The 24,140-nt window shown below is 38.5% G+C and overlaps 1 protein-coding gene across 10 annotated transcripts in view; it reads left to right on the top strand.

Annotated features, from left to right (window-relative positions):
* Nucleotides 1-24,140, top strand: part of FKTN (fukutin) — a 101,474-nt gene that overhangs the window by 5,653 nt on the left and 71,681 nt on the right. For 7 of the 10 annotated variants that reach the window (XR_010148600.1, XR_008537300.2, XM_009457061.5 and 4 more), the window contains exon 2: nucleotides 11,413-11,605. Coding sequence is in view for 7 of the 10 variants with exons in the window: in XM_009457061.5 (XP_009455336.2) it covers nucleotides 11,501-11,605 (105 nt within the window). In the remaining 3 variants the exon portion in view is untranslated. Of the gene's footprint in view, nucleotides 1-10,666; nucleotides 10,802-11,412; nucleotides 11,606-24,140 lie in introns of all 10 variants that reach the window. The other 3 variants (XR_010148601.1, XM_063787611.1, XM_054658922.2) reach the window with 1 other exon arrangement.

The raw sequence follows: 24,140 nt of genomic DNA, 5'->3' as shown, positions 1-24,140 counted from the left end.
AGCCTCACTCATTTGTAGCACAGCAGTCTGAGATTGAACTGCAAAGTGGCAGCGAGGCTGGGGGAGGGGCACCCACCATTGCTGAGGCTTGAGTAGATAAACAAAGGGGCCGGGAAGCTCGAACTGGGTGGAGCCCACCACAGCCCAAGGAGGCCTGCCTGCCTCTGTAGACTCCACCTCTGGGAGCAGGGCATAGCCAAACAAAAGGCAGCAGAAACCTCTGCAGACTTAAATATTCCTGTCTGACAGCTTGGAAGAGAGTAGTGGTTCTGCCAGCATGGAGCTTGAGATCTGAGAACGGACAGACTGCCTCCTCAAGTGGGTCCCTGACCCTCGAGTAGCCTAACTGGGAGGCACCCCACAGTAGGGGCAGACTGACACCTCACCGGGGCGGGTACCCCTCTGAGACGAAACTTCCAGACGAACGATCAGGCAGCAACATTTGCTGTTCAGCAATATTCGCTGTTCTGCAGCCTCTGCTGATACCCAGGCAAACAGGGTCTGGAGTGGACCTCCAGCAAACTCCAACAGACCTGCCGCTGAGGGTCCTGACTGGTAGAAGGAAAACTAACAAACAGAAAGGACATCCACATCAAAACCCATCTGTACATCAACATCATCAAAGACCAAAAGTAGATAAAACCACAAAGATGGGGAAAAAACAGAGCAGAAAAACTGAAAATTCTAAAAATCAGAGCTCCTCTCCTCCTCCAAAGGAACGCAGCTCCTCACCAGCAATGGAACAAAGCTGGATGGAGAATGACTTTGACAAGTTGAGAGAAGAAGGCTTCAGACGATCAAACTTCTCCGAGCTAAAGGAGGAAGTTCGAACCCAACACAAAGAAGTTAAAAACCTTGAAAAAAGATTAGACGAATGGCTAACTAGAATAACCAATGCAGAGAAGTCCTTAAAGGACCTGATGGAGCTGAAAACCATAGCATGAGAACTAAATGACGAATGCACAAGCTTCAGTAGCCGATTTGATCAACTGGAAGAAAGGCTATCAGTGATGGAAGATCAAATGAATGAAATGAAGCGAGAAGAGAAGTTTAGAGAAAAAAGAATAAACCAAAATGAACAAAGCCTCCAAGAAATATGGGACTATGTGAAAAGACCAAATCTACGTCTGATTGGTGTACCTGAAAGTGACGGGGAGAATGGAACCAAGTTGGAAAACACTTTGCAGGATATTATCCAGGAGAACTTCCCCAACCTAGCAAGGCAGGCCAACATTCAAATTCAGGAAGTACAGAGAATGCCACAAAGATAATCCTCGAGAAGAGCAACTCCAAAACACGTAATTGTCAGATTCACCAAAGTTGAAATGAAGGAAAAAATGTTAAGGGCAGCCAGAGAGAAAGGTCGGGTTACCCACAAAGGGAAGCCCATCAGACTAACAGCTGATCTCTCGGCAGGAACTCTACAAGCCAGAAGAGAGTGTGGGCCAATATTCAACATTCTTAAAGAAAAGAATTTTCAACCCAGAATTTCATATCCAGCCAAAGTAAGCTTCATAAGTGAAGGAGAAATAAAATCCTTTACAGACAAGCAAATGCAGAGAGATTTTGTCACCACCAGGCCTGCCCTACAAGAGCTCCTGAAGGAAGCACTAAACATGGAAAGGAACAGCCAGTACCAGCCTCTGCAAAAACATGCCAAATTGTAAAGACCATGGATGCTAGGAAGAAACTGCATCAACTAACGAGCAAAATAACCAGCTAACATCATAATCACAGGATCAAATTCACACATAACAATATTAACCTTAAATGTAAATGGGCTAAATGCCCCAATTAAAAGACACAGATTGGCAAATTGGATAAAGAGTCAAGACCCACCAGTGTGCTGTATTCAGGAAACCCATCTCACGTGCAAAGACACACATAGGCTCAAAATAAAGGGATAGAGGAAGATCTACCAAGCAAATGGAAAACAAAAAAAGGCAGGGGTTGCAATCCTAGTCCCTGATAAAACAGACTTTAAACCAACAAAGATCAAAAGAGACAAAGAAGGCCATTACATAATGGTAAAGGGATCAATTCAACAAGAAGAGCTAACTATCTTAAATATATATGCACCCAATACAGGAGCACCCAGATTCATAAAGCAAGTCCTTAGAGACCTACAAAGAGACTTAGACTCCCACACAATAATAATGGGAGACTTTAACACCCTACTGTCAACATAAGACAGATCAACGAGACAGAAAGTTAACAAGGATATCCAGGAATTGAACTCAACTCTGCAGCAAGCAGACCTAATAGACATCTACAGAACTCTCCACCCCAAATCAACAGAATATACATTCTTCTCAGCACCACACAGTAATTATTCCAAAATTGACCACATAGTTGGAAGTAAAGCACTCCTCAGCAAATGTAAAAGAACAGAAATTATAACAAACTGTCTCTCAGACCACAGTGCAATCAAACTAGAACTCAGGATTAAGAAACTCACTCAAAACCGCTCAAATACATGGAAACTGAACAACCTGCTCCTGAATGACTACTGGGTAAATAACCAAATGAAGGCAGAAATAAAGATGTTCTTTGAAACCAATGAGAACAAAGACACAACATACCAGAATCTCTGGGACACATTTAAAGCAATGTGTAGAGGGAAATTTATAGCACTAAATGCCCACAAGAGAAAGCAGGAAAGATCTAAAATTGACACCCTAACATCACAATTAAAAGCACTAGAGAAGCAAGAGCAAACACATTCAAAAGCTAACAGAAGGCGAGAAATAACTAAGATCAGAGCAGAACTGAAGGAGATACAGACACAAAAAACCCTTCAAAAAATCAATGAGTCCAGGAGCTGGTTTTTTGAAAAGGTCAACAAAATTGATAGACCACTAGCAAGACTAATAAAGAAGAAAAGAGAGAAGAATCAAATAGATGCAATAAAAAATGATAAAGGGGATATCACCACCGATCCCACTGAAATACAAACTACCATCAGAGAATAGTATAAACACCTCTACACAAATAAACTAGAAAATCTAGAAGAAATGGATAAATTCCTTGACACATACACACTCCCAAGACTAAACCAGGAAGAAGTTGAATCTCTGAATAGACCAATAACAGGCTCTGAAATTGAGGCAATAATTAATAGCTTACCAACCAAAAAAAGTCCAGGACCAGGTGGATTCACAGCCAAATTCTACCAGAGGTACAAGGAGGAACTGGTACCATTCCTTCTGAAACTATTCCAATCAATAGAAAAAGAGGGAATCCTCCGTAACTCATTTTATGAGGCCAGCATCATCCTGATACCAAAGCCTGGCAGAGACATAACAAAAAAAGAGAATTTTAGACCAATATCCCTGATGAACATTGATGCAGAAATCCTCAATAAAATACTGGCAAACTGAATCCAGAAGCACATCAAAAAGCTTATCCACCACGATCAAGTGGGCTTCATCCCCGGGATGCAAGGCTGGTTCAACATACGTAAATCAATAAATGTAATCCAACATATAAACAGAACCAACAACAAAAGCCACATGATTATCTCAATAGATGCAGAAAAGGCCTTTGACAAAATTCAACAACTCTTCACGCTAAAAAGTCTCAATAAATTAGGTATTGATGGGACGTATCTCAAAATAATAAGAGCCGTTTATGACAAACCCACAGCCAATATCATACTGAATGGGCAAAAACTGGAAGCATTCCCTTTGAAAACTGGCACAAGACAGGGATGCCCTCTCTCACCACTCCTATTCAGCGTGGTGTTGGAAGTTCTGGCCAGGGCAATCAGGCAGGAGAAAGAAATAAAAGGTATTTAGTTAGGAAAAGAGGAAGTCAAATTGTCCCTGTTTGCAGATGACATGATGGTATATCTAGAAAACCCCATTGTCTCAGCCCAAAATCTCCTTAAGCTGATAAGCAACTTCAGCAAAGTCTCAGGATACAAAATCAATGTGCAAAAATCACAAGCATTCTTATACACCAAATAACAGAGAGCCAAATCATGAGTGAACTCCCATTCACAATTGCTTCAAAGAGAATAAAATACCTAGGAATCCAACTTACAAGGGATGTGAAGGACCTCTTTAAGTAGAACTACAAACCACTGCTCAACAAAATAAAAGAGGACACAAACAAATGGAAGAACATTCTATCCTCATGGATAGGAAGAATCGATATCGTGAAAATGGCCATACTGCCCAAGGTAATTTATAGATTCAGTGCCATCCCCGTCAAGCTACCACTGACTTTCTTCACAGAATTGGAAAAAACTACTTTAGAGTTCATATGGAACCAAAAAAGAGCCCGCATTGCCAAGTCAATCCTAAGCTAAAAGAACAAAGCTGGAGGCATCATGCTACCTGACTTCAAACTATACTACAAGGCTACAGTAACCAAAACAGCATGGTACTGGTACCAAAACAGAGATATAGACCAATGGAACAGAACAGAGCCCTCAGAAGTAATACCACACATCTACAACTATCTGATCTTTGACAAACCTGATAAGAACAAGAAATGGGGAAAGGATTCCCTATTTAACAAATGGTGCTGGGAAAACTGGCTAGCCATATGTAGAAAGCTGAAACTGGATCCCTTCCTTACACCTTATACAAAAATTAATTCAAGATGGATTAAAGACTTAAATGTTAGACCTAAAACCATAAAAACCCTAGAAGAAAACCAAGGCAATACCATTCAGGACATAGGCATGGGCAAGGACTTCATGTCTAAAACACCAAAAGCAATGGCAACAAAAGCCAAAATTGACAAATGGGAGCTAATTAAACTAAAGAGTTTCTGCATAGCAAAAGAAACTACCATCAGAGTGAACAGGCAACCTACAGAATGGGAGAAAATTTGTGCAATCTACCCATCTGACAAAGGGCTAATACCCAGAATCTACAAAGAACTGAAACAAATTTACAAGAAAAAAACAACCCCATCAACAAGTGGGCAAAGGATATGAACAGACACTTCTCAAAAGAAGACATTTATGCAGCCAACAGACACATGAAAAAATGCTCATCATCACTGGCCATCAGAGTAATGCAAATCAAAACCACGATAAGATACCATCTCACACCAGTTAGAATGGCGATCATTAAAAAGTCAGGAAACAACAGGTGCTGGAGAGGATGTGGAGAAACAGGAACACTTTTACACTGTTGGTGGGACAGTAAACTGGTTCAACCATTGTGGAAGACAGTGTGGCAATTCCTCAGGGATCTAGAACTAGAAATACCATTTGACCCAGCCATCCCATTACTGGGTATATACCCGAAGGATTATAAATCATGCTGCTATAAAGACACATGCACATGTATGTTTATTGCGGCACTATTCACAATAGCAAAGACCTGGAACCAACCCAGATGTCCATCAATGATAGACTGGATTAAGAAAATGTGGCACATATACACCATGAAATATTATGCAGCCATAAAAACGGATGAGTTCATGTCCTTTGTAGGGACATGGATGAAGCTGGAAACCATCATTCTCAGCAAACTATCTCAAGGACAAAAAACCAAACACCACATGTTCTCACTCATAGGTGGGAACTGAACAATGAGAACACTTGGTCACAGGAAGGGGGACATCACACACCGGGGCCTGTTGTGGGATGGGGGGAAGGGGGAGGCCTAGCATTGGTAGACATACCTAATGTAAATGACGAGTTAATGGGTGCAGCACACCAACATGGCACATGTATACATATGTAACAAACCTGCACGTTGTGCACATGTACCCTAGAGCTTAAATAAAATATAATAGTAAAAAAATAAGTAAATAAAAAAGAATATGCAGTGCCGCTCTTCACTGTAGAAAGAGCCTGAGAATTATCTTGAACTCCAAATCCTGTATCTTTTTTCATCACAGTTGTGTATGGGTTTTATCTACTACTAGTTTTTTTCCAAGCCTTTTCACATCTTGACACATAGTAAATTTGACCAAGAAAAGATGAAAGGAAACATAAAAGAATGTGTTCTTGGCTGGAGATGACCTACTCTTGGGGTCTAGCTGCCCCAAAGACTGAGAGGATTGTTAACTCTGACACCTATAACCTATTCATGATTTAGTTGGTAAGCAGATCTGCCCATTTCTTTCTTCTTCATTGCCAGATCTCAGTTCATGCACTAGTTATGCCCTGCTTCCACTTCATCTAAGAATAATTCTGTGTTGCAATATACCATACTTATATATTAACCTTCTCATATTTGCATTAGAACTTTAAGATAATTGGGCTACTACTTCGTAACTCCCCTCGTTACATCTTTTTTTTCCTGAAAACATTTGTCGTTTCTCTCCCAACCACTGCCTCATTTTAATTTACTATCTCTGCAATACTTTTTGTTTTCTTTTCCATTAGAGATGATATGCTGTCTTCTTTAGGAAACTTTACCTAAGTGTAAGTAAGGAAATGAATGCTATCCTCCCTAGTGTTTTTATTATGATAGCTAAAATGTAACATATAAAAAGAAGTGTATATAGAAACAATATTTTTGTTTTAGTTCTATGCCGTATCTCTCTATAGGTTATTTTTTATATTTTTAAACGTTTATTTTTTGAAGGTTGGAACCAGATATGTGAGTTTAAGGGGCTTTAAACTCTTTTCAAAAATCTTTTTTTTTTTTATATTTCAAATTCTGTTTTATTGTAAAAGTTCCTGCAGAACAGAAAACCTTTATTTAAATAGTTTTCTGTTCTCTTGAGCATTGTGCAGTGTATTTTTAGTATACTTAGCATACTTACTATTACTTGATGTTAATTCAGCCAATTTTAGGCTGGTGGGGAAGATGATTCATGTACACTAACAGTTATAATGCAAAATAGAAACTAGTAAAAGCCTCAAGGTTGGTTGCCTCTCCTTGTGCTTCCATAGTAACCCGTGCTTATTCCTTCATTGCAACTACACTGTATTGTTATTGCCTCTATATTTATCTCTGATAGAGTCCATCATAAACTAGAACAGTGGTTCTTAATTGATGTGGGGGTGGTAAGGAATGGGGCTTGTGCATTTTGGAAAACATCTTCTCATATACTTTTTCAGGTACATCACTCTCTCCACCACTATCACTACTGCCCTTCTTCTTTTGAAAACTCCTGTACTCACCTTTAAGCCCTTCAAAATTAGGGAAGTGTATCTTATTTGTCATTTTATCTCTAGTGCTTAGCATTTTTTTTTGGCGTCTGTGCGCATTAAGGTAGACAGTAACTATTTATTTCTTGCAGGAAGGTAAAACTAGGTTGGAGGTGGAGAGAGCACTTCTAACCTGGAAGAATATTGCACACTTCCTTGAAGAAGTGTCATTTGAGAGGAGCTATGAAAAGAAAGTAAACTGGTTTTATGGAAGTAAATGAGAACATTGCAGACGAGGTAATGGGCAAAAACACAGAGGCAGGAAAGTGTAGGATGTATTCCAGGAATACTCATGCAAAAACCATAGACTATGTGAAGTGTGAGAAAGCTTATAGTAAGTTTGCCTGTATTCAGTCAGATTGTGAATACCCCTTTATACCATTGTATGTAATTTGAACTATTTGTAGGTGGTAGGGAACTATTGAAAAGTTTTGATTGTGGTGTAACTTGATTTATCTGTCAGCAACTTGATACATCTGTCAGTGTATAGGTAAGATTGTGGATACAGAGAAAGTGGAGACAGGGACATCAGTTAAAATTAGGACATTAGGTACAATTAGAGTTTAGAATGACAGTGAAGAAGGAAGAAATTGATGCAAGAGGTATTTTAAAGGTAAAATCAACATACTATGGCTTCTTTTTTTCAGTATCACATTATTCATTTTTAAGTGGTTACTGAATATTCCTAATGAAGAGCTAGTGCTAGTGAAAAGGAACATTTTGATAGGCGAATCTTTCTCTTTTGTGACTGAATTGCCTTGGCATTTATAGAAAATAAATAATGAAGTTAATTGGATATTATCTTGATAATAAAAATGTAGTTAAGTTTTTGATGTTATGGTTTGGAGGTTTATTTTATAAGAATTAGTTGTAAACTAGAGGAGAAAGAACAAGATATTAATTTAGATTTTATGCCTGTAGTAGCTTATATAGGCCTATTATGTGTTCTTTCCCATTTATTAATTTGGGCTTAGAAGAAGCTGAGTTATGGCCTACTCTGAGTGCCACTTTAGATTTCACTAGGAATCAGCATACAATACATTAATGCATTATTTAATACAAGTACAAGAACTTGAGTTGAAATCTTGAAAATGAAGGGCAGTCTCCTTGTTAATCTTGTGAGCTGCCCTTATCAGAGTATAGGTTGAGCATCCAAAATCTGAAAATTCAAAATCTGAAATGCTCCAAAATCTGAAACTTTTGCGTGCTAATATGATGCTGAAAGGAATGTTCATTGGAGCATTTCAGAATTTTGGATTTGGGATGTTCAACTGGTAAGTGTAATCCAAATATTCTAGAATCCTAAAAAGTCCAAAATACTTTTGATCCCAAGCATTTTGGATAAGGGATACTAAACCTCTATTTGATAATTGTATTTCCATGGGTTTTAACTGAATACAAAAACTAATACCATCATCAATGTTGATTGATATTGTTTTCACAGTTTTGGGAGATAGAAAATAATTATGATTTATTAGGTTATCTTTGCTTAATATACATTATCTATTGATCGGGTGAATTGTTCACATCACTATTGGTATTATTTCTCTTAAGTAGTTTCTTGAGACTGTATATATATATATATATATTTTAGTGTTTGCTTTATATAGTCATCAGCTCTGGCAGCTCATTTGGATTGTTTTAAAACCCCAAACCAAGACTTGATTTTAAGATGGTAAAGACATCTGTGCCCTCTTCTATCTGAAATTACCATGAAACAACAAGGAAACTGAGAGAAAGAGATGTAATTACATCTTTGCTGAGATTAGAAGACCTGTAACTCCAAATTGAAATATTTGAGAAATGGCAGCCACATGTAAGCAGGAAGAGGTTAAAAGAGAATGCTAGTAGAAAGAGATCTCAGATAGAGCTGGCAGAGCAAAGAGTCCTCTTCTGTTTACAGTGGGATCGGGATGCATAGAAAGGCAATGGGAATTTCCTTGGATTGTTTGGCAACATGAACTAGCAAGAAAGGAAGAGTGAATGAGGAAGCACACAGATACCCCATCTTTGCAGGAAGCACTCTCTTGCTGAGGCAAAGTAGAGGAGAGATAGTGAGTGGCCCTTTGCTGCCTGTCTCTGACATCTGGAAGAAGTAATGTTTAAATGCTTTTCCCACTTGTTCTCATACACATTCTCTGCCTTTCTCACATATACGCATGTACAAAATACTCTGTCAGAAAGAGTTTTCTTGTATACCAGAGACTACCCTCTAGTCTAGAATACACCCTTATTTCTTTCTTCCATAGTTAAGGAGTAAATTACATTCCCGTTTAGAAAAGTAGGTGAGGACTGGGTGCCGTGGCTCATGCCTGTAATCCCAGCACTTTGGGAGGCTGAGGCAGGTGGGTTGCTTGAGGTGAGGAGTTCGTGACCAGCCTGACCACCACAGAAAAACCCTGTCTAAACTAAAAATACAAAAATTAGCCGAGCGTGCTGGCAGGCACCTGTAATCCCAGTTACTCGGGAGGCTGAGACAGGAGAATTGCTTGAACCCAGGAGGTGAAGGTTGCAGTGAACTGAGATCGTGCCACTGCACACCATCCAGCCTGAGCGACAGAGGGAGACTCTGTCTCAAAAAAAAAAAAAAATGCTTAATTGTAGTTCTGAAAATAGAGAATTCAATGTTACAACAGAAAAAATATTTAAGAAAACCTTCTGCAAAGAAAAGACATCTTTAGGTCAGGCTCTGTAGTAGCTCACACCTGTAATTCCAGCACTTTGGGAGGCTAAGGCAGGAGGTTCTCTTGAGGCCGGGAGTTTAAGACCAGCTTGGGCAACATAGCAAGACCCTGTCTTTACAAATAAATTTTTTAAAAATTAGCTGGGCATGGTGGCACATACTTTTACTCATGGCTACTCAGGAGGCTGAGATAGGAAGATCACTTAAGCGTGGGAGTTTCGGGTTACAATGAGCTATGATTGCACCATTATACTTCAGCCTGGATGACAAAGTGAGACCTTGTCTCAAAAAAAAAAAAATCTTTATTCTACAAATTGAAAGGAAACACATTGAATGAGGAAAAACTAACATACAGTCATCAACATCCTTGTATAACCTAGTTTTTAAAAAAATTGGATTTCAAAGGTAAGGAATGCATTCTTTGCTCATCCCAATAAAAAGATTAAATTACCTATCAGGAGTTGGTTTGGGAAATCAGATATTGTCAAGGGAATATTTAGCACTACAGGACAATGGTACGTACAAAGTGTGTAAGTCATTGGGGAAAGACAGTGTAACCTCAAAGCCAAATTGACAACTATTTTTGAACAAGGCAAAAGCTCAAGGTAAGTGGTACCCCTAAGTTCTTTTTGATAAACTGCAAGAAGATGAATATCAGTCATCCAGTAGATGAACAGAGATGATATAGCAAATGGATTGGCAGGGAACATTGTAGGAATAAGACCAAAATAACTATGAGATTTGTAGTTATGGAATACAATAGAACTGTAACATGTAGAAATAATTAATAAAAGTCAAGATTGAAAGAGGAGAGAAGACAGAATGTAGTATAAATTTGTTGGTTTCTTCTTATTTTATAGCTGGAGAACAGAAGACATATAAACCTTAGATATCAAGCATAATAGAGGTGTCAGTATATTTGAAGGATTGAAGGAATACATGTAAGCACTTGAAGAACTAAATGTGTTTAACCAAAATCAAACAGTGGTGACAAGGTAGGAAGAAGTAGAACTGTATTAAATTTCTTATCCTAAAGGAATAATCAGAGATGAGACCTAAGATGAAAGAACAAAATGTTTATTGTGGCATTCTTTACAGTTGAAAAAACTGAAAACATACATGGAGTATTAATAAAAACTGACCACATCCTAGATCACACACAAACTTGAAAAGCAACAAAGAGCTGTCTTACAGGCCATGTTCCTTGACTAAAAACGGTCTCAGTTTCTCCTTTGGAAGTCGTTCTCAGCATTGTCAGCAGCATCAGCATCATTTGGGAACTTGTCAGAAATGAAAATTCTGAGGTCTCATACCAGATTTACTGAATCAGAAACTGGAGGAGAAAAGCACCTCTCAACCTTGGTGGTCAGTTTTTATAAATATCCTATTTATGTTTTCAGTTATTTACAGTTATAAAAAAAGTGATAATAAACATTTTTGTTTTTTCATCATTGGTCTCATATTTGATTATTTCTTTAGCATAGACAATGACCAGATCAAAGAACGCCTGTGGAAATTTAATTTTTTCTTTGTTCTATTGTTGGTTATTACAGGTACAAAATTAAAGAGGTTTTTGTTTCTTTAAAAATATCTTTTTTGTTCACAGAAAACAAAATTATCTTCCTTTCCAAATCCAAAAAGATGAAAACGACTGAGATACTTTCAAAAGACAACCAAGTGAGCACCATAGACTAATGAGTAGAATCAATAAGAACGTGGTTTTGGCCCTTTTAACGCTGACAAGTTCTGCATTTCTGCTGTTTCAGTTGTACTACTACAAGCACTATTTATCAACAAAGGTAATTTTATTCCTTCTTTCTTATCATTCCTCCTTTCTTATCATTGTATATTTTCTGATCACACTTCTCTTTGCAATACATAATATTAATCATGGTTATTCAAATTCTTGCATCTTTGCGAGGTGTGGCAAACAAAATAAAAATTCAGTTAAATATACTTGTAATAGCACACTAAAGACAGAGGTGCTAAGTTTCAAGGATGTTTAATCTATTGGAATTTCCTGAGCTAGTTATTTAAAAATTATTATTTTGTTAAACAGATTATCCTTCATTTAAATGAACTCAATGATAAATAATTTTGATAAAATGTCAAAATTAGTTTATTTTAGTGCAGCATATATTTTAATTTAGTACCTACTGGGGAAGTATAATGGTATGACTTACCTTTATCTGTATGTATAGGAATAAAGTAGAGACAGTGATGTGGAAATCAATAGCTTCTGAAGATTCCGTAGAATATCCCAGATAAGGAATTCCGAAGTTGAGATGGTGTTGTTACGTTGTGAAAAGTTGCCAAACACTCCCTCTGGGGTGTATTATAATAATTACTACCATTACTGAGAATTGTACTAGATGCTTTCCATGCTCAGTTTAATCCTAAAAACAATCATGGGGAAGAAAAAAATTTTTTGTTTGTTTTTATGTTTTTATCCTCATTTCTTAATTAGAACTATTCATCAGAATTAATCACTTTGCGCCCCTCCTCAACTAGAGTGGAGTATACTTCCCTGCCTTTTTTATGTTGGGCTTGACCAGTAGAATGTTAACAGACATGTGCAGAAGCTTCGAATAGGCTGTTGTGATTTGACTTAGTTTTTATGCTCCCCTGACCTATAGGAGAAGAGAAAAATGTATGGAGCAGACCAAAGCATAGCTGCCCAGCTGACTCACAGATTTGTGAGGGAGGAAATAGATGCTTATAAGCCATAAGACTGGGGGAAGTTTATTATGCAGCATTGTTACATGGGGTTATTAGACCTAATTTTGACAGATGAGAAAACTGAAACTTTTCTTTTTTTAAGAGAGGATCTCGCTTCGTCACCCAGGCTGAAGTACAGTGGCATAATCATAGCTCACTGTAACCTTGAACTCTGGGGCTCAAGCAGTACTCCTGCCTCAATCTCCTGAGTTGTTAGGAGGACAACAGGCACATGCCATCACGCCTGACTAATTAAAAAAAATTTTTTGTAGAGATGGGGTCTCGCTGTGTTGCCCAGGCTGGTCTTGAACTCCTGGCCTCAGGCAGTTCTGTCACCTCAGGCTCCCAAAGTGCTGGGATTACAAGTATGGGCCACTGCAACTGGCCTGGAAAACCAAAACTGTTAACAGAGATGTGAAATAATTTACCTATCCAAACCACCCAATATCTAATGTGTATAGCTGACCTCTAATGTCCCTAGCTCCATTTTTTCCAGGCTATATAATTTTAAAAATAACAGACTATACTGATTCTACTTTTGATCTTGGCTGTTTATCCAATGAATGTCTTTCTGTGACATCTTCAACCCTTTCCTCATTATTTTCTTAGGATAAAGTCCTAGAGTAGAAATTCTAGATCTAATATGACATTTTAGATTTTTGTTATATATTACAAAGTTATCCTTCATAAGGATAAGCAGTATGCCTGATTTCTCATATCTTTTCATAAATAGGAATAACAATAATAATGGCATCTGTTTCAGTTAGAGATGGCTGGCTAATAGTAGCTTAAACAAATAGAGGGATTGTCTGTCCATATCTGTAAGTCTAGAGCCTCTAAAATTCTCTTGGTATTTCCTGTGTTAAAGTCAAGGCTAGAAGGAATAATAGTGTGATCTAGCAGGCTTCTACTTTTGTGACAGTGGCCAGCAGATTCCCAAATATAAGAGAATCTGGGGAAGTAAGGTTTTACTATTGTTATTTAGCTTTTCTAGACTCTATAATAGAGATTGCAAAAGAGAAGGGGTTTGGGAATGGGTGTCAGGTCAGCTTACCTATAGTGCCTGCCATAGCAGCTAACATTTTTTGATGTGCTTGATTGAGTAGGCCCTATGCGAAGCACTTTACCAACATTTAATTCTTAAAACAAGTTGAGTAGATCTTTTTCTTCCTGTTTTTCCAGCAAAAACATTGAGGTTTTGAGAGACTTACTAATTTTCCCAATATCACCTAGTTATTAAGTGGGGAAGATGAACCTGAGGAGTCTACCCCAAAACCTCATTCATTAATTTTTAGTGTTCGTAATATTCAGAAACTGAAAGCTATTCAACTCCATCAGAGGTCGTTTCTTTGATTACTAGTGGGGTTAAACCTCTTTCTATATGTATATTGGTTCTTTTTAGTTGTATTCTTACTTCTTCTTATTTGTGTCTTTCATATATGTTCCTGATGATGTTGTCTTTTTCTGTAGCTGTTCTTTATAGTTTGAAGAATATTAAACCTTCATCATATATATTTCAAATATTTTTCCTGACTTGTAATTTGCCTTTTAACTTTATATTCATGATGTACTCCCTCAATAAATTAGTACTTAATGTATAAGTAGACAGATGTCAAGATCTGTTTTCCTTAGGGCATCTGTTTTTTATGTTATAAGTAGCCCAAGATTATGGGAATATTTAACTGTATTTTTGTCTATTTAATGTTTAAATTTTTTCACTAAAATGAATTTATTTTAGTATGAGGTATGAATTAGACATCTAACTTACATTTTTCCACAATGATTAACCAATTGTCCCAATATCCCTTATTGAATTACCCATTACTTTAAAAATCCCATCTTAATTATATATTAAATTCTAATAAAGAACTGCTGTCTCAACCCTTTTCCCTTGGTGGCAATGTAACATAGTTGTTGAGAGCATGAACATCAGTTTGAGATTAAACCTCATCTATACTGCTTATTAGCTGTGGGATCTTGAGTTAATTACTTGACTTCTAAATGCCTTTGTTTCCTTATCTACAAAATGGGAGGCAATAACAGTACCACCTCGTAGACTTGTGAAGCTTAAATGAATTGATATACATAAACTATTTGGAACAATGCATGTTATACAGAAAGAAACCAGTAAAAATTGACTATTATTATTATTTTTTAATTTTATAATGAAAAATACTATTTGTTGTATTGTGTCCATACCATACAAACTGCCTTAGTAATAATGCCTTATTCATTAAAGAAAATATAATCTTTGAACAGAAGTGGTATGTAATTAAAGTTCAGGTAACCTTTATATACCATTAATTTTGTAAAGTTCATTATTCATACTAGATTCTTGTTTTTTATGTTTACTTTTGATAATAGGTAGACATTATAACATCTAAGTTCTAAAATATCACAGATTATTTTTATTTTATTGAAATATATGGAGTGGGTGCAGTGGCTCACACCTGTAGTCCCAGAATTTGGGGACACTGAGGTGTGCAGATTGCTTGAGCCCAAGAGTTTGAAACCAGCCTTGGCATCATGGTGAAACCCCATTTCTACAAAAAACACAAACATTAGCCCAGCATGGTGGCGTGTGCCTGTAGTCCCAGCTATTCAAGAGGCTGAGGTGAGAGGATCACTTGAGCTTGGGAGATTCAAGGCTGCAGTGAGCTGTCATTGCGCCACTGCACTCCAGCCTGGGTAACAGGGGGAGACCGTGTCTTAAAATTTTTTTTTTAACATATGGAAATTATATTAAACCGTTTGTAGCCCAGTAATTGTATCCTTTAAAATGGAATTTTTAAATTTACTCATGAGTTCAGAAACTGTTATTTAAAAGTCACAATTTGTAGAGTATTTTGCCAAGGCAATAGAAACAATGAGGTGGTTTCTTCCTGCCCAATATTTATAATTTAATTTGGGACAGATGCTGATGAGAGTATAGATGCTTCCTGTATGTTATAGTGTGAAAACAGGATACTGTCTGTAAGGAATACAAGCAGTTTCTCTATGCCAGTAGGAAAAAACAATGCTTTATTTAAAAATAGTAAGGAGACCAGGTGCCTACCTGTAATCCCAGCACTTTGGGAGGCTTAGACGAGAGGATCGCTTGAGCCCAGGAATTCAAGACCAGCCTGGGCAACATAGTGAGATCTCATCTCTGCTAAAAATAAGAAAATTAGCTGGGTGTGGTGGTGCATGCCTTTAGTCCTAGCTACTTGGGACACTGAGGTGAGAGAATCCCTTTGAGCCCAGGAGTTTGAGTTTACAGTGAGCTAAGATCTGAACTCCTGGATGGACAAGAGAGGGAGGCGCTGTCTCAAAAAATAAATAAATAAATAAATATGTACATATGTAAAATAAAAATAGTAAGGATAGTTAGACTAATTAGATGCTAAAGATACCAACTTTTAAATTTATTTCAATGTCATTGTGGAAAATTTTGAAGCTTTTGGGTTTTTGTTAAACTTATAAATCTCACTTATACGCAGCGTTTTTGAACTCAAACTTTAGTGAAGTATAGATGCATCCTCAGTTTTCTAATGGTTTTCTTCTGACATAGGAAGAGAACCTGAACTATTGTTAACTTTGTTTACTGATTACATCTGAATTGCATTCCTCTATTGTTCAATGAGCAGTGTTTTGTGGGATATGCTTAGATAAATAAATTCATGTAAAAATTATTTATAGTTCAATTAAATGTTTGATTTGGTAGCCAAAGAGTATGGAATCATAGTCTTGATCAGTGTGAAATTATAGGTTAGCGTCATCAACATAAAAACCAAGATTCTAAGTCATCCTTGAACTTCAAGGTAATTTTCAGAGACCCTTGAGATTATGTGTTAGAGATAGGGATGAAAAATTGATTTTATCTTTGATTCCAACCCAAATTTAGTAGCAGTAAATGCCTGCAGCACCATGGTAAGAAGGACTGCAAAGCTTTCAGGCTTTTCGGGAAAGAATACTCTAGTACTGGCTACCTTGGAGTTTAAGGAGACTTACTTTTGACCATTTTGAGGACCTTAGCACAGAATTACTCTTGGTCCTAGCTGGTTAGACAAGCCTAGCTTTTCTATGATCCTCCAAATGGGATCTGAATAATCCAGTTATCATGTTAGCATTGAAGATAAAGAACTAGTATATTATATTTATTGGGTCTGCTAAAATTTCATAGACGGGTAGAATTGACTCTTCAGATTCCAGAACAACCCTTCAGGTCTTGGAAATACAAACTGCTTTAGTGTAGTGTCCTTGTGAGCATTGTCTGTGGGCGCCAACTTTCAAGTAGTTGGCTTGCGGCTCACACCAGAATGGAAAGGACATGTTTCTAGGACCCTGAAGAGAATTTTCATTGTTCACTGTTTTTATGCAACCAACAGGATAGTATGATAATTGTGTGTGCTCATTTAATCCGTATTTATTGATCACTCGTCTTACACAGTGTACTTAGGAATACAGAGATAAATAGAACACAGGCCCTACTCATGAAACTCATGATTTGATAGACATGGCAGTATCAATAATTTTTGAGTTTGGGCACTACATAGTCCTCATGCAATTGTTTGGCTTTCAGCAAGTCACTTTGAGCACCAGTTTCTTTAAATGGGTCTAATGGCAACATTGCTGGTTGAGATAATGTATGTGATATGTCTCACTTAGTGTCTGATACATGGTAGATGATAACTATCAGTAGCTTACATTTTCTAGTACTTTTAAGGTTTACATTGCAGTTTGACAAATACAATTGTAGTAAATTCTTATAGTGTCCCTATAAGCTTATATTTTTTACTTTTTCATAAACCAAGTTAACTGGGGTCCAGATATGTTAAGTTTCTTAAGTTCAAGATTGCCAATCAGGTCCTAAAACTTGTATTTATTCATACAGCTATTCCAACATGTAAATATAAATTTGTTCAAAAGAAATGAGTGATAAGATATGAAATGAGATGGCTTTAAGGAATGCCGTAGCACAACAGAAAATTGTCAAATATTGATGCCTATGTGGAGGGAAGACAAAGCCAATGAACTATGTTTGTATTAGGCATTGAGTGATCCAAGCCTTTTTATTGTTCTTGACTTAGTCCAATGAGCAGCACCAGTGCCTGCAGTAATCAGCTGTTTGTATTATCTAGGAGCCCACTTATAGAATTGGGTGCTGAGATATCTTATTTTGCATTCTATTTAGTGGCCTATGTATGTTTGGTTAGAAGGAGGGAGGAGAGAGTTGAAAGGGGAGTTTGGATTTCAAGTTTGGCAGTAGTCATTCACAGTGAGCAATTTTATATGCCATTATTAGAAATGGAAATCAGTCTTGTAGCCATTTAGATCATGTGCAACAAAGGCTTTTGAATATTTTTAGTTGGTTAGTTACTTGCTAAAATTATGCAAGAAATATGATTTTCCCTTTATCTTTTTTCACTTTTGGGCTTCTTCCATTTTGCCTTCAAGGATAACATATAGGTCATTTCTGGAGGAAGAATATTATATTTGATAGCTTGATCCAATGTGGTAAACTTTAATAAATACTACTGCCCCACTTCTTCTACCACCCTCTCACTCCTGCTATTATCCAGGAGAAATGTGATATAATTTCTTTCATTAGAATTGAAGGGTGTTTTTGTAGTCTTTCCATTTTTTCATTTATTCTCAAACATTAGGCTGTGTAGGTTTGTAGGTTTTCTGGCCAGTTTTGATTATTAAGAATCACAGCTTTTCTACCATTTAAGGTCACATTTATGAGTGATTCACTAATAAATCTAAGAACTGCAGTGGCTTGGGAGTAAATAAAAGAGAAATATTTCTACTGAAAGGAGAAACACTGAGAGGCAGAAGTGGAAGGCTATCTGGAGGGTTGTGGAATTGGCAATGGTCAGTGTTTCTGATCCTTAGGTTTGCAAGCTTATAAGCAATTGAAAAAGACAGTTATTGAAGACTTAATTTTTTCTGAAAGTACTACTGTTTGATTCTATATGAGCATAATTAATGATCATGCTGAATTAGGAATTTGGTTTGAGGGTTTCTATAAGAAACACTGTTGGATACTGCATTTCAAAAATGATAGAATTTTTTCTTAAGTCTTCACCTCCTACTTTCTGGATGCTTTTTCTTTGATAATATATCTTTATTTGACCCAGTTATCACTAGAGTTCAGTTGCTACCAGACTTTTTCTACCAGTTGTTATTGGCATCTGATTCCATCTGTTTACTCATTTATTCATTTCCCATAAATTTTTACTCCAAATATCTCATAGGCAGTGTGTCAGAATATTTTTTTTTAACCAGTTGACTTTATATGGCATTTCTTTCAGAACATTCTGCCATTCATTTTTCAAGTATTTGTTGAAAGCTTACTATGTGCCAAGCACAGTAATAGGCTATGAAACAAATGATCAGTGAAGTTCAATCCTTATGTCTAGGAACTCACAAATTGGGAAATTTGGGGGATGAAGGGGAGAGAGGTTAAGAAACATAAAGAGACATATAAACAAACAATAACAATATATGTTACCTCTTTTTTCAAAGCACACTTCATAACTTTTCTGTTCTCTAGTATCTAGCCTTTGTAATCTTTCTTCTGTACTGTTGTCAGAGATACTTTTCTTAGATGCAGATCTGATCCAAGTTATTCTCTGCATAGTATACCTATGGAATAAGAACCAAACTTCTTAGCATAGCATGCTGGATATACTGTTTGCTCTCCAAATTCTCTCTTTACCATACTCTGTTCTTGGGGAGGCAGACCTTTATGGATTATATTAGCTGAGCTCCCTTGCCCTTTGGTTTCCTGTTGGGTTTAGCCAATGGGATACGGCTGGAGATTGCAAACTGGAAAGAGAGAGGTCAGATTATTTATTCTCTTGGTTCTCTACTTGTAGGGTCATTGGTTGACAGTGACTGCATCTTCCTGTATAGCTACAGTTGCAGCCACTGTAGCTGCCACTGAGTGCCAATAACTCTTGCTTTCCAGAGACGGATTAAACATTAAGATAATGAAATTTAAACTTCAGGGCCCCTCACTTGCAGGGGACTTGCAGGGGCCTTAGGAATCTGTTTACAAAGCGATTTATTTTTGTAACATTTGCAAAAGTTATTTTTACATTCTTTCTTAAGAAGGGCCGACGGCTGGGCACAGTGGCTCATGCTTGTAATCCCAGCATTTTTGGAGGCCGAGGCGGGTGGATCACCTGAGGTCAGGAGTTCGAGACCAGCCTGGCTAACATGGTGAAACCCTGTCTCTACCCCAAATACCAAAATTAGCTGGGTGTTGTGGCATATGCCTGCCTGTAATCCCAGCTATTCAGGAAGCTGAGGCATGAGAATCGCTTGAACCCAGGAGGCGGAGGTTGCAGTGAGCCAAAATCACGCCACTGCACTCCAGCCTGGGTGATAGAATGAGACTCCATCTCAAAAAAAAACTGGGTGGGGGGGTACTAACAAAATGGTATAATCTTCAGGCCCTATAAAACTGGACCCTCCAATGTCCTTAACCTTGACCCTTCAAGCTTAGGTAAGTATAAGGTTTACAGGGAAGAGAGACTACTGAATAACATACTTGGGAAGGCTATTACTGAATATTTCATGGATGAAATAATAATTTGAGTTGGTCTTGTAGGATGAGGAGTTCTTCAGGTGAAGAAGGATAGAAAGGCCATTACAAATAGAAGACACAGCCTGTTCAAAGAGAATGAGTATTTTGATGTCTACAGTAGAAGCATACTAGGTAGAAAGCAAAGAAAATACAAAAGTCCTGCAGCAGGAATATGTCTGTCAGTTTTGAGAACAGCATAAAGATCAATGTGGCTGTAGACAAATGAGTGATGGGGAGAATAGTAGGTAAGGTTAGAGTTTCCTGTTACTTAGGGTCTTGTAAGCCATTGTAAGGACTTTGACCTTTTATCCTGAGTGAGACTGGGAAACAGGAAGGTTTTGAGCTATGTGGACATGATCTGACTATTGTTTTAAAACAAGTAGTCTGGCCACTTTGATGAGAATGGATTGGCTGTGTCGCCACCCAAATCTCATCTTTAATTGTAGCTCCCATAATTCCCATGTGCTGTGGGGGGACCTGGTGGGAGATAATTGAATCATGGGGGTGGTTTCCCCCATACTGTTCTTGTGGTAGCAAATAAGTCTCATGAGAGCTGATGATTTTATAAGGGGAGATCTGATGATTTCTCCTTTTGCTTGATTCTGATTCTCTCTTGTCTGCTGCCATGTAAGACGTACCTTTCACCTTCTGCCATGATTGTGAGGCCTCCCCAGCTACTTGGAACTGTGAGTTCATTAAACTTCTTTTGTAAGTTGCCCAGTCTCAGGTATGTCTTTATCAGCAGCGTGAAAATGGACTAATACACAGAGAGACCAGTTAGAAGGCTATTCTAATAATTTACACAAGAGATGATAATGATTTAGACAAGAGAGTTGATGGTAGAGTTGGTGAGAAATGGAAAGTACAGTTTTCAGGATTTGTTGATGGATTCGATATAGGGTATTAGAGTGACAGAAGCAAGTCAAGGATAACTCTAGTATTTTTGTCCTAAGTAATTGCAATGGCAAATTGCTGTTTACTGAGATGGATGAGACTGGAAAGAGCAAGTTTGAGGAATGGTGAAAATCAGGAGTTTTTTTGTACGTGTTAAGTTTAAGGTGCTATATTAATCTGTTCTTTCATTGCTGTAAAGAAATACCTGAGGCAGGGTAATTTATAAAGAAAAGAGGTTTAATTGGCTCATGGTTCTGCAGGCTGTAGAGGAAGTATGATGCTAGCATCTGCTCAACTTCTGGGGAGGCCTCAGGAAACTTACAATCGTGGCAGCAGGTGAAGGGGGAGCCCGCACCTCACATGGCCAGAGCAGGAGGAAAAGAGAGAGTGGGGAGATGCTACACACTTTTAAACAACCAGATCTTAGGGGAACTCACTCACTCCCTATCACAAGAATAGCACCAAGAGGATGGTGCTAAACTGTTCATGACAAACTGTCCCCACAATCCAATTACCTCCCACCAGGCCCCATTTCCAACACTGGGGATTACAATTTGACATGAGATTTGGTGGGGACACAGATCTAAACCATATTATTCTGCCCCTGGCCCCTCACACCTCATGGTCCTTTCACATTGCAAAATACAATCATGCCTTCCCAACAGTCCTTCAAAGTCTTAACTTATTCCAACATTAACTCAATAGTTCAAAGTCTCATCTGAGACAAGGCAAGTCCCTTCCACCTATGAGCCTGTAAAATAAAAAATTAGTTAGTTACTCCCAAGATTCAATGGGGGTACAGTCATTGGGTAAATACTCCTGTTCCAAAAGGGAGAAATTGGCCAAAAGAAAGGGGCTACAGGCCCCATGCAAGCTCAAAACCCAGCAGGTTACTCATTAAGTCTTAAAACCCCAAAATTTGACTCCATGTCTCATGTCCAGGGCACACAGGGGTGGGCTCCCAAGGCCTTGGGCAGCTCAGACCCTGTGGCTTTGCAGGGTTCAGCCCCCACAACTGCTCTCATGGGCTGACATTGAGTGCCTGCAGCTTTTCCTGGTGTACCATGCAGGTTACTGGTGGATCTACCACTTTGGGGTCTGGAGGACTGTGGCCCTCTTCTCACAGCTCCAGTAGGCAGTGCCCCAGTGGGGGCTCTCTGTGGGAGCTTCAACCCTGCATTTCCCTTCCACACTATTCTAGTAGAGTTCTCCATGAGGGCTCCATTAGCAGCAAGCTTCTGCCTGGACATCCAGGCTTTTCCATACATCCTCTGAAATCTAGGCAGAGGCTCTTAAGCCTCAACTCTTGCACTGTGTGCACCTGCTTACAGCTTGCACCCTCTGAAGCAGCCTCAGCTATACCTGTGCCCCTTTGAGCCATGGCTGTCTCTAGAGCAGCTGGAATGCAGGAAGCAGTGTCTTGAGGCTACTCAGGGTGGCAGGCACTGGGCCTGGCCCACCAAACTATTCTTCCTTCCTACGTCTCCTGGCCTGTGATGGGAGGGGCTACCTCCAAGGTCTTTGAAATGACTTCAAAGCCTTTTCCCCATTTTCTTGGCTAATGCAAATTTCTGCAGCCTGCTTGAATTCCTCCCCTGAAAATAGACTTTTCTTTTCTATCACATGGCCAGGCTGCAAATTTTCCAAACATGTATGCCCTGCTTCCCTATTAAATATAAGTTCCAATTTTATGTCATTTCTTTGCTCACACATATGAGCATAGGTTGTTAGAAGCAGCCAGGCCAGATCTTGAACTCTTTGCTGCTTAGAAATTTCTTCTGGGTTGGGCATGGTGGCTCATGCCTATAATCCCAGCACTTTGGTAGGCCGAGTTGGGTGGATCACAAGGTCAGGAGTTCGAGACCAGCCTGGCCAATATGGTGAAACCCTGTCTCTACTAAAAATACAAAAATTAGCTGGGTGTGGTGATGGGTGCCTGTAATCCTAGCTACTCAGAAGGCTGAGGCAGGAAAATTGCTTGAAACTGGATAGCGGAGGTTGCAGTGAGCCAAGATCATACCACTGCAATCCAGCTTGGGCAACAAGAGTGAAACTCTGTCTCAAAAAAAAGAAAAAAAGAAATTTCTTCTTCCAGGTACCCTAAACTATCACTCTCGAGTTCAGAGTTTCACAGATCTCTAGGGCCAGGGCACAATGCAGCCAGGTTCTTTGCTAAGGCATAACAAAAGTGACTTTTGCTTCACCTCCCAATAAGTTCCTGATTTCCATCTGAGACTTCCTTAGCCTGGGCTTCATTGTCCATATCACTATAAGCATCTTGATCACAACCATTCAACAAGTCTCTAGGAAGTTTCAAATTTTCCCTCATCTTCCTATCTTCTTCTGAGCCCTCCAAACTTTCCCTCTGCCTATTACCCAGTTCCAAAGTTACTTCCACATTTTCAGACACCTTACAGCAATACTGCTTTCCTGGTACCAATTTTCTGTAGTTAGTCTGTTCTCACATTGCTGTAAAGAAACACCTGAGACTGGGTAATTTATAAAGAAAAGTTTAATTGTCTCGTGGTTCTAGAGGCTGTACAGGAAGCATGATACTGGCATCTGCTTGGCTTCTGTGAAGGCCTCAGGAAACTTAGAATCATGGCAGAAGGTGAAGGCAGAACCAGCACTTCATATGGCTGGAGCAGGAAGAAGAGAGAGAGGGAGGAGGTGCTACAGTCTTTTAAACAGTCAGATCTCAGGATAACTCACTCACTCATTATCACAAGAACAGCACCAAAGGGTTGGTGCTAAATCAGTCACAAGAAACTGTTTACATGATACAGTCACCTCCCACCAGGTACCGCCTCCAACACTGGGGATTACAATTCAGTATGAGATTTGGTGGGGCACAGATCCAAAGCACATCAGGTGCCTATTTGACATTCAAATGAAGAAGGTGAATAGACAATTGGCTATATAAGTCTGGGTAGAGTGGGTTGGGAGTACAAATTGAGTGTTGTAAGCATATAGATGGTATTTAAAGCCATATGACTAGATGAGATACTAAGGAAGTGAATATAGATTTTTAAAGGGGGAGAAAGAAAGTGTCAACATCTGAGCTTTGGGACCCTCCAACACATCAGGGAAGTAGGAAGAACCGACAAGTTAAAGAAGCAGCCAGAGAGAAACAGAGAAAAAACAGA

This window comes from Pan troglodytes, chromosome 11, assembly GCF_028858775.2.
Source record: "Pan troglodytes isolate AG18354 chromosome 11, NHGRI_mPanTro3-v2.0_pri, whole genome shotgun sequence".
Taxonomy (NCBI): domain Eukaryota; kingdom Metazoa; phylum Chordata; class Mammalia; order Primates; family Hominidae; genus Pan; species Pan troglodytes.
Note: the sequence above shows the minus strand (reverse complement) of the source record. Positions and strands in the feature narration are given on the sequence as shown.